The 13,815-nt window shown below is 36.5% G+C and overlaps 5 protein-coding genes across 5 annotated transcripts; 2 read left to right on the top strand and 3 right to left on the bottom strand. All coding sequences in view use genetic code 12, as the record gives it.

The window, feature by feature from the left end:
• Positions 1-88: 88 nt before the first annotated feature.
• Positions 89-2,251, bottom strand: CANMA_003576 (uncharacterized protein; the record flags this gene model as incomplete). Its single annotated transcript, XM_051815764.1, has 1 exon — positions 89-2,251. One exon carries the CDS (start codon positions 2,249-2,251, stop codon positions 89-91), a length of 2,163 nt encoding a protein of 720 aa, XP_051670864.1.
• A 591-nt stretch (positions 2,252-2,842) lies between these two features.
• CANMA_003575 (uncharacterized protein) lies at positions 2,843-3,466 on the bottom strand (the record flags this gene model as incomplete). The annotated part of the gene is made up of 1 exon (XM_051815763.1): positions 2,843-3,466. One exon carries the CDS (start codon positions 3,464-3,466, stop codon positions 2,843-2,845), a length of 624 nt encoding a protein of 207 aa, XP_051670863.1.
• A 104-nt stretch (positions 3,467-3,570) lies between these two features.
• On the top strand, positions 3,571-4,272 carry CANMA_003574 (uncharacterized protein; the record flags this gene model as incomplete). Its single annotated transcript, XM_051815761.1, has 1 exon — positions 3,571-4,272. One exon carries the CDS (start codon positions 3,571-3,573, stop codon positions 4,270-4,272), a length of 702 nt encoding a protein of 233 aa, XP_051670862.1.
• A 93-nt stretch (positions 4,273-4,365) lies between these two features.
• On the bottom strand, positions 4,366-5,862 carry CHT3 (Cht3p; the record flags this gene model as incomplete). Its single annotated transcript, XM_051815760.1, has 1 exon — positions 4,366-5,862. The coding sequence occupies one exon, from the start codon at positions 5,860-5,862 to the stop codon at positions 4,366-4,368; it is 1,497 nt and encodes a 498-aa protein (XP_051670861.1).
• A 3,195-nt stretch (positions 5,863-9,057) lies between these two features.
• Positions 9,058-10,620, top strand: INO1 (inositol-3-phosphate synthase; the record flags this gene model as incomplete). Its single annotated transcript, XM_051815759.1, has 1 exon — positions 9,058-10,620. One exon carries the CDS (start codon positions 9,058-9,060, stop codon positions 10,618-10,620), a length of 1,563 nt encoding a protein of 520 aa, XP_051670860.1.
• Positions 10,621-13,815: the final 3,195 nt, after the last annotated feature.

Here is a 13,815-nt window from a genome sequence, read left to right as displayed (position 1 = left end):
TTTAATGCTACAAAAACTATGCTAATGCGAAATGAATATTTGACTAAAGCCCCCAACTCTCTCTCTGCTCTCTCCGTCTCTGGTCTACTTAAAAGTTGATAGCTGGCTTTTCATCCTTTGTCTTGTCTATTTTAGCACCAAATGCAGCAACACATTTTGCCATTGTTGGTGAAGATCTTGATATCACATCAGTAAAGTAAAAGTTGGTTATTGGGTTCTTCAATGGTTTGCCAGAAATCTTGGCTGATTTGTTTTTATTCACCAAGTCAAGGAATCCGATTTGGGCAATTTCAGAAGATACTGGTTCAATAACATCGTGTCTTACTAAATGTGGAGCAATTTCACCCAATCTCATCCTTACGGAAACAATGTCATCATATGGTAACTTGGCACCCAAATATTCAGATAATGCCCTCAAAATCTTCCAATCTTCACGAGCAACACCTGGTGGGTTAGTGGCGGCTCTGGTAATTTGGGTTCTTCCTTCGGTATTTACATAAGTGGCCGATTTCTCGGTGTAGGCAGCACCCGGCAAGATGACATCAGCAAAAGAGGCACCAACGTCACCGTGATGGCCTTGGTAAACAACGAAAGCATCTTTTGGAATCTCACTGTTGGATACTTCATCAGCGCCCAATAAATAAATGAATTTTGGCTTGGCGGTCTGTTCAGACAAGGTGTTGAATCCAATATCCAAAGCAGCAGCTCTTGAAGCTTCACGATGCAACAAGTTGACACCGTTCCATTCTGGAGAGTTGAAGTTTTTGTGCTTTGATGCAAATTCACCAACAGTGTTGTAAATTGTTTGGGCATCTTGGGAATCAGCGACACCTGAACCAACAATGATCAATGGTCTTGAAGCTTTAGATAATTTTTCTCCAAATTCACCGTCGAGTACTTTCTTGAGATCGTTGGCGTTTTCTCCTAATCTGTTAACGTCGAACGTAGCGTCAAATTCTTGACCAACTGAGGCAATTTCCAAACCTGATCTCAACCACACTTTTCTTATCCTTGTGTTTAATGTAGCTGCTTCGAATCTTGGGTTTGTTCCTACCAAAAGAATTTGGTCGGCATCTTCTATACCATCAATGGTGGAGTTGAAGATATAGTTGGATCTGATGTCCAAACCGTGAGCGTCGACTGCTTGTGGTACATCTGTAGTGACATTTTCAGAACCCAACTTGTTAGCCAAGTCCTTCAATGCAACCAATGATTCAGCATCAACTAAAGCACCAGCAACAGCTTTCAATTCCCCATTTTGTGGCTTGATCTTGGTGTATGCAGCTGCAATTGTTGACAATGCTTCATCCCAAGTCGAAGTTTCAAACTTATCACCGTTTCTAATCAATGGAGTGGTTAAACGTTGAGTTTTCAAACCATCACAGGCAAATCTGGTTTTATCGGAAATCCACTCTTCATTAACATCGTCATTTAACCTAGGTAATACTCTCATGACTTCAATACCTCTGCAGTCAACTCTGACGTTTGAACCAACAGCATCCAAAACATCAATAGTTTCAGTTCTCTTCAACTCCCATGGCCTTGCTCTGAAAGCATATGGCTTTGAAGTTAAGGCACCAACAGGACACAAGTCAATGATGTTACCTGACATTTCCGAGTTGATGTTCCTTTCAATATAGGTTCCAATTTGCATATCATTTCCTCTACCAGCAACACCGAGTTCAGGGGCACCAGCAACATCATTCATGAAACGAACACATCTAGTACAGTGGATACATCTGTTCATTGAAGTTTTAACCAAAGGACCGATTGCTTTGTTTTCAACAGCTCTTTTACCAACCAACTCCTTGAATCTTCCACGATCAGATCCGTATCTTTGCGATTGTTCTTGCAAGTCACATTCACCACCTTGATCACAAATAGGACAATCTAAAGGATGATTCTCCAACAACATTTCGGTGACACCTTCTCTAGCCTTTTTAATTCTTTCTGAATCAGTGTGAACAACCATACCATTTTGTACAGGCACGGCACACGATGCAATTAATTTAGGCATTCTTTCCACATCAACCAAACACATACGGCAATTACCGGCAATAGCTAATTTGTCATGGTAACAATAACGAGGAACTTGAACTCCAGCTAATTGTGCTGCTTGAATAATCGATGATCCTGCTTCAATGGAAACTTTTCTACCATCGATAGTGACTTCAACATCTGCTAGTCTTCTTGCAGAAGCTGAGATGTGACGTTTTGATGACTTGAGTATTTGAGACCTTATTGAGAGCATAGTGGACTAATCTTTAATGTTCTATCGGGGTATGTAGTAAAGTGGAAATAGTCGTAAGTGGAGCTGTAAGCGTGTGAGTATCGGTGTGAGTATATGTGTGTGTTGTGGTATATTAAGTATATTGGGAGAAGGATTGTTGGTTCTATAAGTGAGGTGTGTGTATAATCCGTTCTTTTGCTTTCTCTGAAGATACAGTTTAAAAGTTTTCAAAAGTTCGTTTTTACAAAGTTGGGTTGGTTGGTTGGTTTTCAGTTAATTTTTTTTTCTCTTTCTCTTTCTCTTCTTCCTATTATTATTATTTGTTTCTTTGTTTCTTTGTTTTAGTGTGACTTATTTTACTATTTTACTATTTGTTTTTAATAATGAAAATTTACTCCACCATGATTCGTTGATTATTTTTGGCGCTACCTAGTAGAATAGATGTTTGTGACAATGAACAGAGCAGCGTAGAATACTATATGCTAGAAGCTATTATTATGCAATACAGACATACCTCTTGATCGAGGACATGGAGATGTAGAGCCCTAATACCAGATTGCATTTTCTACTTCACCAGGTTAACCCTAACTACCTATCTACCTACCTATCTACCTACCTTTGTTCATTACCACCACCTGCTAACATGAAAATAATCAATGGAGGTACAATATACATCCAATTCTTTTGAATCCATGATCTATCATCGACAGCGACTTCTACTTCTTCTTCAATTTCTCTTGTTACCTCAACTCCATTGGCATCAATCTCTTTAATTAGTTTTTTTTGTTTCACTTTTTCAACAACCGGCTCGTTACCAGCTTTCTTCTGTTGCTCATCTCTTTGTTTCTTCATTGAATCGGGGTTTAAGTTTGGCTGTGCGGCAATAACCTGCTTACGCTTCTTTACTTGTGGTTTGTCCAACCTATCGTCAAAAGACAAAGACAATCTCAGAATATCACCATCTTCGTCGAGAAATAAACTGAATACGGCGTGAGTCAAGTTTGATAGATTGCTTTGATAGCTAAAGCAATCATTGTTGTGTATATCCTTGGTGCCAATGCAATATGCTTGATCTGGTTGTAGACTGACATCCATTAGGTACACTGCGTCATTCTCGATGAATCCAATTGGATCGGCTGTCGTTTGATCAACTGGTCTTATGAATAGGTTGATTTTCTTTGATGACGCAATTGAGGTCAAAAGCGTTATAACAATAAATTGAAGTACTGACAACATAGACAATTTTGTTTTAAACCTCCCTTCAAATCTGAAACTTCATGTCCAAATCGTTTGGAGAGTTTTTGTTTTTGCGCGTTCACTAGATTTTTCATCAGTCGGAAATGATTCATCGACTATTGCTGAGAAGGTACTACAGCTCAACTCAACTAGTGGGAGATGTGGGCCAGTATTTGAAACAATGCAGGATAAATGAAGTTAATACCAACTCGACGGTCTTTCGAGGTACATTGTACGAGTTCCATGTCAAACACCTACTTGAAACAAAGTTGCAGGCAAAGAATATGGTTCGGTGCGGTGGAGCATATGATAACGGAATAGACATTATCGGCCAATGGGACCTTACACCGTTTTACAAAGAGTCTTTGAAGATTAACAGTATCGAGCAGAAAATTAGCAGCTCTTCTTTACTCAACTATACCGCAGGATCTTCTGCCAAACGACCCATTTCGTTACTGGATGATATACAACTAGTGGTTCAATGTAAGAATACGAAAAAGAGACTAGGTGCCGCCGAAGTACGACAGTTGTCAGGTACATTAGAATATCATAAGTTCAACAAGAAAAAGACGTTTATGTTGATGGTGAGTCCGCATCCACTTACAGCACAAGGTATCTCCCAATTGAATAAATCGACTTATCCAATGATAAATTTAGTTGTTTCACCATTGAAAAATAAAATTGATCACTATGATTATGCGAGTTGGGAAGGCGGGAATTTATCGTCGGTTTATTTCAATCTAGCAGCGACGAAGCGATTGAGTGGATTCAGAATGGATCATCAATTGTTACTGTTGACTAATTAACGTAAAATACAAAGAGGAGGGGGGAGGGGGGTATAAACTTTTATTCGAAAAAAAATACAAAGGGTAAAATAGCATTAATATTGAAGCATCTTTTTAAATTGCTGTAGTTGGTGGTCTGCCATAGATAGTTTGGAGATTATATCTTGTGGTTATGGCATTGTAAAAAGTGGCAACAGTAGTCATTGTAGTTGGGGCAAACACATAAGAAGTGAATAAATTTGAAGATGATGTAGTTGAGATAGGGGATGATGTCTGTGTTGCTATGGAAGATTCATAGTCGGTTGTGCTTTGGGTATCAGTTGAAGTTTCAGATGATGAATCCTGTTGGGTATTTATGCCAGACTGTGAAGATGCTGATGTGGTGGATACGTCTGCGTTGTGGATGGAGAGATCCAGTGAAGAAGAGCTTGATTGTGATTCAGTTTCAGCAGATGAGCTGGATGTGTCGACAGCAGTGGTGGATGAGCTAGTGGTCTCAGCAGCAATGGTGGATGTGCTGGATGTGCTATCAGAAGAACTAGAGGAACTTTTGCTGGTGGTACTGGTGGTACTAGTGGTGTCACTGGTATACGTTGTTGAAGTGGTGGTGATTGTCGTTGTTGTTGTTGTACTTGTACTATCCTGAGATGAGACTGCAGCTGCATGAAAATCATTACTAACCAACAGCTTCATATTCTCGACAAAATTTCCTTCCGAGTTGGTGTTATCCCAAGCTGCAGACACGTCCCACATTGAAATACCTCCGAAATATTGACTGGATAAAATATCACTTGTCAAATACTCTTCAATTGATTCTGGTGGATTATAGCCTGACCCAGCAGCTCTAATGGATCCTGGAACACCAACAAACAACTTGACATTTGGGTTTGGACTGACATTTTCAGCATAATCTAACCAAGTACCCCAGTTGAACCAGCTTGTTCCTAAGTTACAATAGTTGTTGTAAAATTGGATAAACACGAAATCGATATCAGACTCTTGCAACAAATTTCCCACAGATGCATCAGGATATGGACATTGTGGAGCAGCTCCAAGGTAATACAGTTTAGAAGAATCGGTGGCAAAAATTTTCTTCAACTCATTAGCCATGGCGGCATAACCAGTATTGATGTGATTTTCAATATCAAAATCAAACCCATCTAAAATAGCATTACCAAATGGTCTTTCTGAAGCTGATAAAGTATCTGAATTACCAAATAAGTCCCAGGCGGTGTGAGCAAACTCTTTTGCCTGATCATCAGAAGTGAAGCCATAAGATCCCGATGCACCACCTAATGAAAGCAAAACGATTTTACCTTTAGCTTGACAAGATTGAATATCAGCAGCAATATTATCACATTTCAATATACCACTTGAAGTAAAAGTACCTTCACACGCATTGGCGAAATTCAATTGAACGGGGTTGGGAAATACGTGCATAAATGATAAAATCACAATATCAACAGCGTCGGAATCACAATAGTATGATAATCGTTGTTGACTACCACCCGAATTTTGACCCCAGTAAACGGCAACATTGGAGTTACTAGTTGGGTCGAATGCAAACACGGCAGTTGCAATAATGGAAATGAAGTAGAGCAAACTCAACATTGGGCTATGAATTGTGAAGTCGAGTTAATCTATGTAAAGGGTGTGTGTGTATGTGTATCTTTTTTTAAATGAAGGAATGAATCTTACCACCTATGTTTTTTTGAACTAGAAAGGGGTGAGTGGGTAAAGCAAATCAAAGCTGATGATGGGGGTATACTAGCAGGTAGTTTCTTTAACGGGTGTGGATTAAGTTACGTTGGTCTTGATGGTTCAAAAAAGAGGAAAAAGAGAAGAGGAGGAACTGCTATTGTCATTTGGAACATTTGCAACAGTATTTAAATGAAAAATTAAAATTTGGAAACTTTGTTTCTTGGAAATCTGTTCCATGGGTAACTCAAAAATGAGAAATAGCACCACCATTTAGTGGGTGGGTGGGTTGGAAGTAGTTTTACAAAATCTCAATTACGTTACATAAATTACTTGCCCCATTTCTGTGTCATATAAATCCACTTCGTTAATTCTTATTCTTTCGCAGCAAAAATATATTTTTCTCGGTTTCCTTAGTTGCCATTTTATCCAAATATGGAACAATTAAAGACCAAAACGGTCAAAAGTTGTATTTCAATGTTTACGAATTATCTTCTTCTTCTTCGTAATATTTGTAAAATACAATAACAAACATGGGTGTAATTATTCTTTCGCTTGTATGGTTATTTGCTTTTTGTAGCCTTTGTGCAAACACATGCATGATGTCAAAAAGTGCGTAGTAAATGGCTGGTGCATTGTCATTGATTGGGAACAACAAAAAAAATAATAGTTGCACGAGTTGAATTATTGGTATAAGGTAGCGCAGGAATGGCTGATTAAACATTTTTGAAGAGTCGGCAATTGTATTACAGATGACTGGTAAAAGCTCATTCTTCAGACATGGACATAGGCCCAATCTACTTGGTTAGATAGCCCTTGCACTTGGTTGTCAGCTCCTTCATGCATTTCAGAAAAAGCTGGGCCTTTGATACACTTTGGTGTAACTTTGCTTTACTACAGTTCCCAAACAACTCCGGAGTGCACCCACGTTATGTCACATATACGAGGCGGGCTTCAACTGTTTTGGAATGCTAGCCACTCACTTACCTTGTCTACAAAAGCAGATTAAAAATTGAGAATAATTTTTCGCAACCAAGTAATTTTTATTTTTCGTTCTGAATTGAGACAAATTTTAACCCGTTTTGAATAATCAACCAGCACTGTATTATTAAAAATGCTTTTCGAGCACCACTTTTGTGAACAGATGCATTGTGCATGCAATATGGTTGTTTGACCACCGAGCGAATAAGCAGAGGTTACGAGGGTGTTTTGTGATGTCAATTACGAATGGCATTGGTTGAATTTACGGGCGTTATTTGCTCTTCTTCGATGCGTTTATACAATGGTGGTTATAATGGTCTTTTTGTTTCAATGCTTTGTTTGGTCTCGTAAGTGTACGTGCTGTCTTTGTTGGTTTGGCCATTGTTGGTTACTATTTGACAGCTCATCTAATAAAGCACAATCTTATTATCATGATGTGGAATGTCAGATGTGGCGACTTCGAAACTTTGCTGACTGCTATAACCACAAAATCTGGACACCAGAGATTTCCAAAAGACACTGATATGAAAATTTTCGGGATAGTCTTGTGTTTGCACTATGGCTAGCTTTTGCTACCTCTCGTCCATTAATATAGCCATGTCTGCCGTAGTACCATTGACAACTTTTAGGTTGAATTACGCTGTCGCGAAGATTTGTTTCACAAAATAATAGATCTCTATGGAATTGACTTCAACGTGGAATTAGAACCGTTTAGAAGACAGCACTTTTATGAAACAGCATATGCTATTTTTTTGGAAAGTGACATGCTTTTGCCAACCCTCAAACTAAGCAAAAAACATTTATAGAGAGACATGCCATCGATACACATGGCTTACAAGAAAAAATCCTTGATTATTGTTGTTGCGTTAACGATGTCGAAGAGAAAAGTATCTGAATACGAAGCTTTAATGCGTTTCTAGAATCAAGCTAACCCTAGCTCCAGCTTGACAGCAAGTTTTTTTCCCAGTTTCTTCAGGTACTAGCCAAATGGTATCTAAACACTGTACAACAATAAGCAGGGATTACAATAATGGAAAAAAAAAGGGGGATAAATATCGGAATCGGAAACTACGCGTTATTCCGTTAGTTTTCGGCGACCAGGAAATAATAGGAGTTACGTAAAAAGAAAAAGAAAAATATGAATACGAGGCAAAAACTCATTTGGGCAAAATTGTAAATAAATTCCGCCGAAACTAATAAAATTTCACCTAAATCCGTTCAACAAGGGGCTTTAAGATGATAAATACAGTCTTTCTTAATCACGATGTAATGGTAAAGTAAAGAGACACGGTGTGTGTTCTTTCTTCTGATGACAACGTTTCTCTCTCATCCAGGGAAGCTTGACCATGCCGTCTGAAATAACACTGTCGTTGCTATTATTTTCTGCATCCACTTTATTCTTCTATGTCTGGTTTTGAAATATCGCTGAGGTGGCTTCGTCCTATTTCCTTACTTTTATTATATTTTAGTTTTGTTGAGTTTTGTTGAGTTCGTGTTTTCTATTGTACTCAATGCACCCAAGCCGCAATAGCGTTGTAATTTCGGCGGATTTTCAGCGAGTCAAATTACACAAAACATTGAAAGTGGGGATATAATTTTCTTTGTTTTCGACAAAGTCAAGCAAAGCAACTACGTGGAAATTGACGAAAGGACACATCCTTTTTCATTTTCTGGACTCAAGTTTGGTATTTGAAGGCTTGTTTGTTTTGGGTTGATTTGGGAAAGAGACAATAGTCACCGTATCTCGTGAAAAGGTATAAGAGTACTGCTTCGAAAAAGTAACTGTACTAATAAAATTAATCTTGCGAAACAATGTAAAACTAATAATAGGAGATTGTAAATAAAAAATTATCGAGCTGTGTAAATAGCAAACTTTTTGTGCGTTGTATGAGGGTGTGTTTACCCAATTTTCTTGTGATTTTCTAAACTAATTTCGGCGAAAAGTCGTTCAATGAAAATTCCATACTTTTGAAAAATAAAGTGTATAAATACTCGTCGAATTGTCCCAAATAGTTGAAAACCCTTGTACCACTCTTTTCTTTTCTTTTCTTTTCCTTTCCTTTCCTTTCCTCTTTCTTACTTTTTTATTTCCTTTCCATACTCCAAAACCAAACACATATATTCAAAATGTCTTCAATTGATTTCAAATCTACTAAATCCGTCACCAAAGACGATCATCTTTACACCAAGTTCACCTATGAGAACTCATTGGTTGAAAAGGATCCTCAGGGTAAATTCCACGTTACTCCAACCTCGGTCGACTACGACTTCAAGTTGGACTTGAAAGTCCCCAAAGTTGGGTTGTTATTAGTTGGATTGGGTGGTAACAACGGTACTACATTGATGGCATCGATCTTGGCCAACAAGCACAATATTTCTTTTGAAAACAAGGAAGGTGTTGTTAAGCCAAACTACTATGGATCTGTCACTCAAAGTTCAACCATTAAGATTGGTGTTGATGCTGAAGGAAATGATGTTTATGCTCCATTCAACTCCATTGTCCCCTTTGTTAATCCTAATGATTTGGTTGTTGATGGATGGGACATTTCTGGACTTGAGTTGGATCAAGCTATGAAGAGAGCCAAGGTGTTGGATGTCACTTTGCAAAAACAATTGGTGCCTCATTTACAAGGTAAGAAACCCATGGAATCGATTTATTATCCAGATTTTATTGCTGCTAATCAAGGTGACAGAGCTGATAATGTGTTCAACAAGGCTGATGGAGAAATCAAGACTGATAACAAGTGGAAAGATGTTGAAAAGATTAGACTGGATATTAGAGATTTCAAACAAAAGAATGGTTTGGATAAAGTTATTGTATTGTGGACTGCCAATACTGAAAGGTATGCCGATGTATTGCCTAAAGTCAATGACACTGCTGATAACTTGATTGCTTCGATCAAATCTAATCATGAAGAAATTGCTCCATCAACCATCTTTGCTGTCGCTTCCATCTTGGAAAACGTGCCATATATCAATGGATCTCCACAAAATACTTTTGTTCCTGGTGTTATCGAGTTGGCTGAAAAGCACCATTCATTTATTGGTGGTGACGATTTCAAATCAGGTCAAACCAAGATCAAATCTGTCCTTGCCCAATTCTTGGTTGATGCTGGTATCAAACCAATTTCAATTGCCTCGTATAACCATTTGGGTAACAATGATGGTTACAACTTGTCGGCTCCTAAGCAATTTAGATCAAAGGAAATTTCAAAACAATCAGTAGTTGATGATATGATTGAAAGTAATGAAATCTTGTACAATAAAGAATCTGGAGATAAAGTTGACCATTGTATTGTTATCAAATACTTGCCAGCTGTTGGTGACTCGAAGGTGGCTATGGACGAGTACTATTCTGAATTGATGCTTGGTGGACACAACAAGATTTCCATCCACAATGTATGTGAAGACTCATTATTGGCCACACCTTTGATTATTGATTTGGTTGTGGTTACTGAGTTTTTAGAAAGAGTTCAATACAAGAAGCTGCAAGAGTCTGATGACAATTACCATGATTTCTATGCTGTTTTGACATTGTTGAGTTATTGGTTGAAGGCTCCATTATCGAGACCTGGATTCAAGACTATCAATGGGTTGAACAAGCAAAGACAAGCATTGGAGAATTTGTTGAGGTTGTTGGTTGGATTGCCAATTAACAATGAATTGAGATTTGAAGAGAGATTGGTTTAGAGAGTGGGAAAGAGAAATGGTTGTGTATAAGTATAGGAGAAAGTCATAGAGCACAACACGACAAGGAGAGGGGTGGGGGAGGAAGAGAGGTCGTTTAAATAATAATAGTAATTCTTTTTTTGAAGCAATATTGTAGAAGAAAAGAAGCCGTGGGCTGAGGATGATTTCATTTTCACGTCTACAACATTGTAAACAAGCGTGGTCATGTTGCAAAAAAAGTTTTATTAATTGGTGGTTTAGTAAACAGGATTGTATTTGTACCCTTTTCAAGGAGTAATAATGGTGATTGAGCTACATGCGAGTCTCCATATGGGTGTTTTACCGAGGTTTCAAGAGTATGTAAAAATTACAAGGCTTACAACCTACAGGGATATTCTTTTGACATCGAAGAAGGAGAATGGAAATGAATTCTTTTGTTTTTGTATTTTTTCCCTTTGAATATAGATATTTGACCAAACATATCTAGTCTGATTGGATGCTGTTGAATAATAATGTCGAAAGAATCTGTTTAACAATCTCTTTTTTTGTTTCGACGAATCAATTATTAAATCAGATTAGTTTATGGGAGGGAAGGAAACAGTTTTACAATGACTCTGTTTTCTTTTTAATTGCAATTTTCTTTCCAAATAGACCATGTCTTATATAATATACAGATTTTGGGCATGATTTCCAACTCGGTTTTGGAAAAAGCCGGGTTTTTAGTTAAAAGATGCGCTTTCTGTTCTAAGCAAAAGGTAAAAGCCGCATACAGTATAGAGTTAACGAATAAATAAATAAATTAATTAATAAGTTGATTTGCATATGATTATATATATATATATATATATATATACATCCTGTATATAGCATTACCCAACAAAAACATTTTTTTAAGGTGTCTCAAACGGTAGTTTTGTTTATATACAGTACAGTCTTGGTAGTAAGAGAGTAAATAAATTACACAAACAGAAGAATTACGCGAGAAAATTAAAAATTAAGCAGAGGGAAGTAAATGCAGTAAAATGAATTCTACTTTTACACCCCCTGCCCCTCACACACACTTTCTCTCTCTCCCTCGCTCGCTCTGTATATCCTGCCCCTCCTCCTTCATTTCTTTGTGTATTGTTGAAGGAGTGACGTTGTTTTAAATTGGGACTGTGAATTTGGGGAATTGCATAGTATTTGGCTACCAGTTGATTTTGATATCTTCTCACCAAATTTTGTTTCTTGTTTCTATAAAAAAACGTTTCACTTCGATTAAACTCAACTACAGATCAAGCTTTTCTTTGTAGATAGAAATGGAAAAGACTAGATATTCAGTTTATCCTTTTATCCCTTGATCCTCTTACCCTCTATCCGTTCCAAGAAGAGTAAAGGATTTTGCTGATGTTTAAGTATAATGAAAGATAAAGGAAAAGGAAAGAAAAAATATATGTTTTTGAATAAACCAGTTCAAGTACTTTGATAAGAATAAGAAAAAGAGGATAATAAATAAAAGTTAGGTCATTCATTTTGAGATTGTACTTACTTGCTAAATGGAATTTGACTTAGATAGGCTCAGTCGAAGGAAGGAAATAAGACGATGGTGATGATGACGAAGAAGAACGAGGATAAGTTGGTATCAAATATAAAGTGTAAAAGAGTAGTTTGGTTCTGTTAAAGAAGTATGCCGAGGAAGATATAAAGCTGTTGTTAGGTCTATATTGTTAATTTTATATATATATATCTATATATGCATATATAGTATCTCTGTGTTGTAGATGTTATTGTTCTTTATTTATACCGTGGTTAATTCAATCTCTCTATCAACCAATCTCTCTATCAATTAATCAATCAATCTATTCATCCTCCATCTATCAACTCATTACAATAACAATACAATAAATGTATATTGTGGTTTTGTGAATTGGCTTTTGTTGTATATTTTTTGTTGAGAAAAAAAATTAAAACTGAATTACACAAACCTCAGAGTATAAAAATCATTTTATTTTCGATCAATTTTCTTTAAATCTGACATGTATTTACTATGTGCTACTACTACTACTACTACTACTACTACTACTACTACCACTTTACTGCTGTTATCAACAGCATAGACTAAATAAACCATAGAGAACTAAAGATAGCAAACACTAAACTCAAGATGTATCAAACAACAGTTTACACACATGATGTAAAATGATTAGAATGGATAAAAAAACATGAGAGGATAAATAGAGTTATTTAGAGTAGGATTACTGCACACGCCTGTGTATACTCAATTGAGTAATATTTGAAATATATACCCTACTATACATATACATCTTATTCTTATTATATATAGCCCTGTATAATGTACCTTGGATTAAAGTCAAAAGACAAAGGGAAAGAGATACATCCAGCACACCAAAATATCCAAAATATCCAAAATATCCAAAATAAAGTACAAAAGGTACTAAAGATACTTAAAACAAGGATAAGAACCACTTTCCTTAAACCGAACACGTACTACAGAGACATACTATACTCATGCCACACATACATATTCTCTCAACTTCTAGTCCCATAGATCTCTCTTAATCTATATCATATATATCTTTTTAACACTTTTATGCTTCTGCCCCTCATTTCCCCATCTTTCTACCCCCTGCTTCTCCTCATCTTTAATTCTTCCATCCTTTTTGCAATATGTGTGTGTAAGTGTCTATTACTTTTTTGTCCCCACTTTTTGCCACTTTTTTTTTTATTTTTTATTTTTATTTTTATTTAAGTCACACGCATTAGATATACATATAACATATAGCATATAACATATTGGCAGTATATAAATATTCATATGAATCCTCCCTTCTTATTCACAATCAATTACTATCACACACAACTTCAAAGTATCATCTTCCTTTTCTTTTTATAAAGCAGCAACAACACTCCAATATACTCAACAGTATTCATTTACATTTTGAATACAACTACAACTACAACTACAACTACAACTACTACATTACACATTACACATTACACATTACACATTACACATTACTACAAATATTGTTTTGTAATTTTTTTACTGCATTGTTAAATAATTTTACACGTAACATTTCCTTTTCATATTGCCATTTAGATACAAGTGGAAATAGCAACAACTACAAAAGTATACATCTTTCCTATACAAGAGGTACCTATAGTTTGTCAGATTCACATTCACATTCAGATTCACCTTCATTGAAGTGAAGTTAT

Source organism: Candida margitis (genome assembly GCF_024628925.1).
Source record: "Candida margitis strain CBS 14175 chromosome Unknown scaffold30, whole genome shotgun sequence".
Lineage (NCBI taxonomy): Eukaryota > Fungi > Ascomycota > Pichiomycetes > Serinales > Debaryomycetaceae > Lodderomyces > Lodderomyces margitis.
This window is presented reverse-complemented; position numbering and strand designations above follow the sequence as displayed.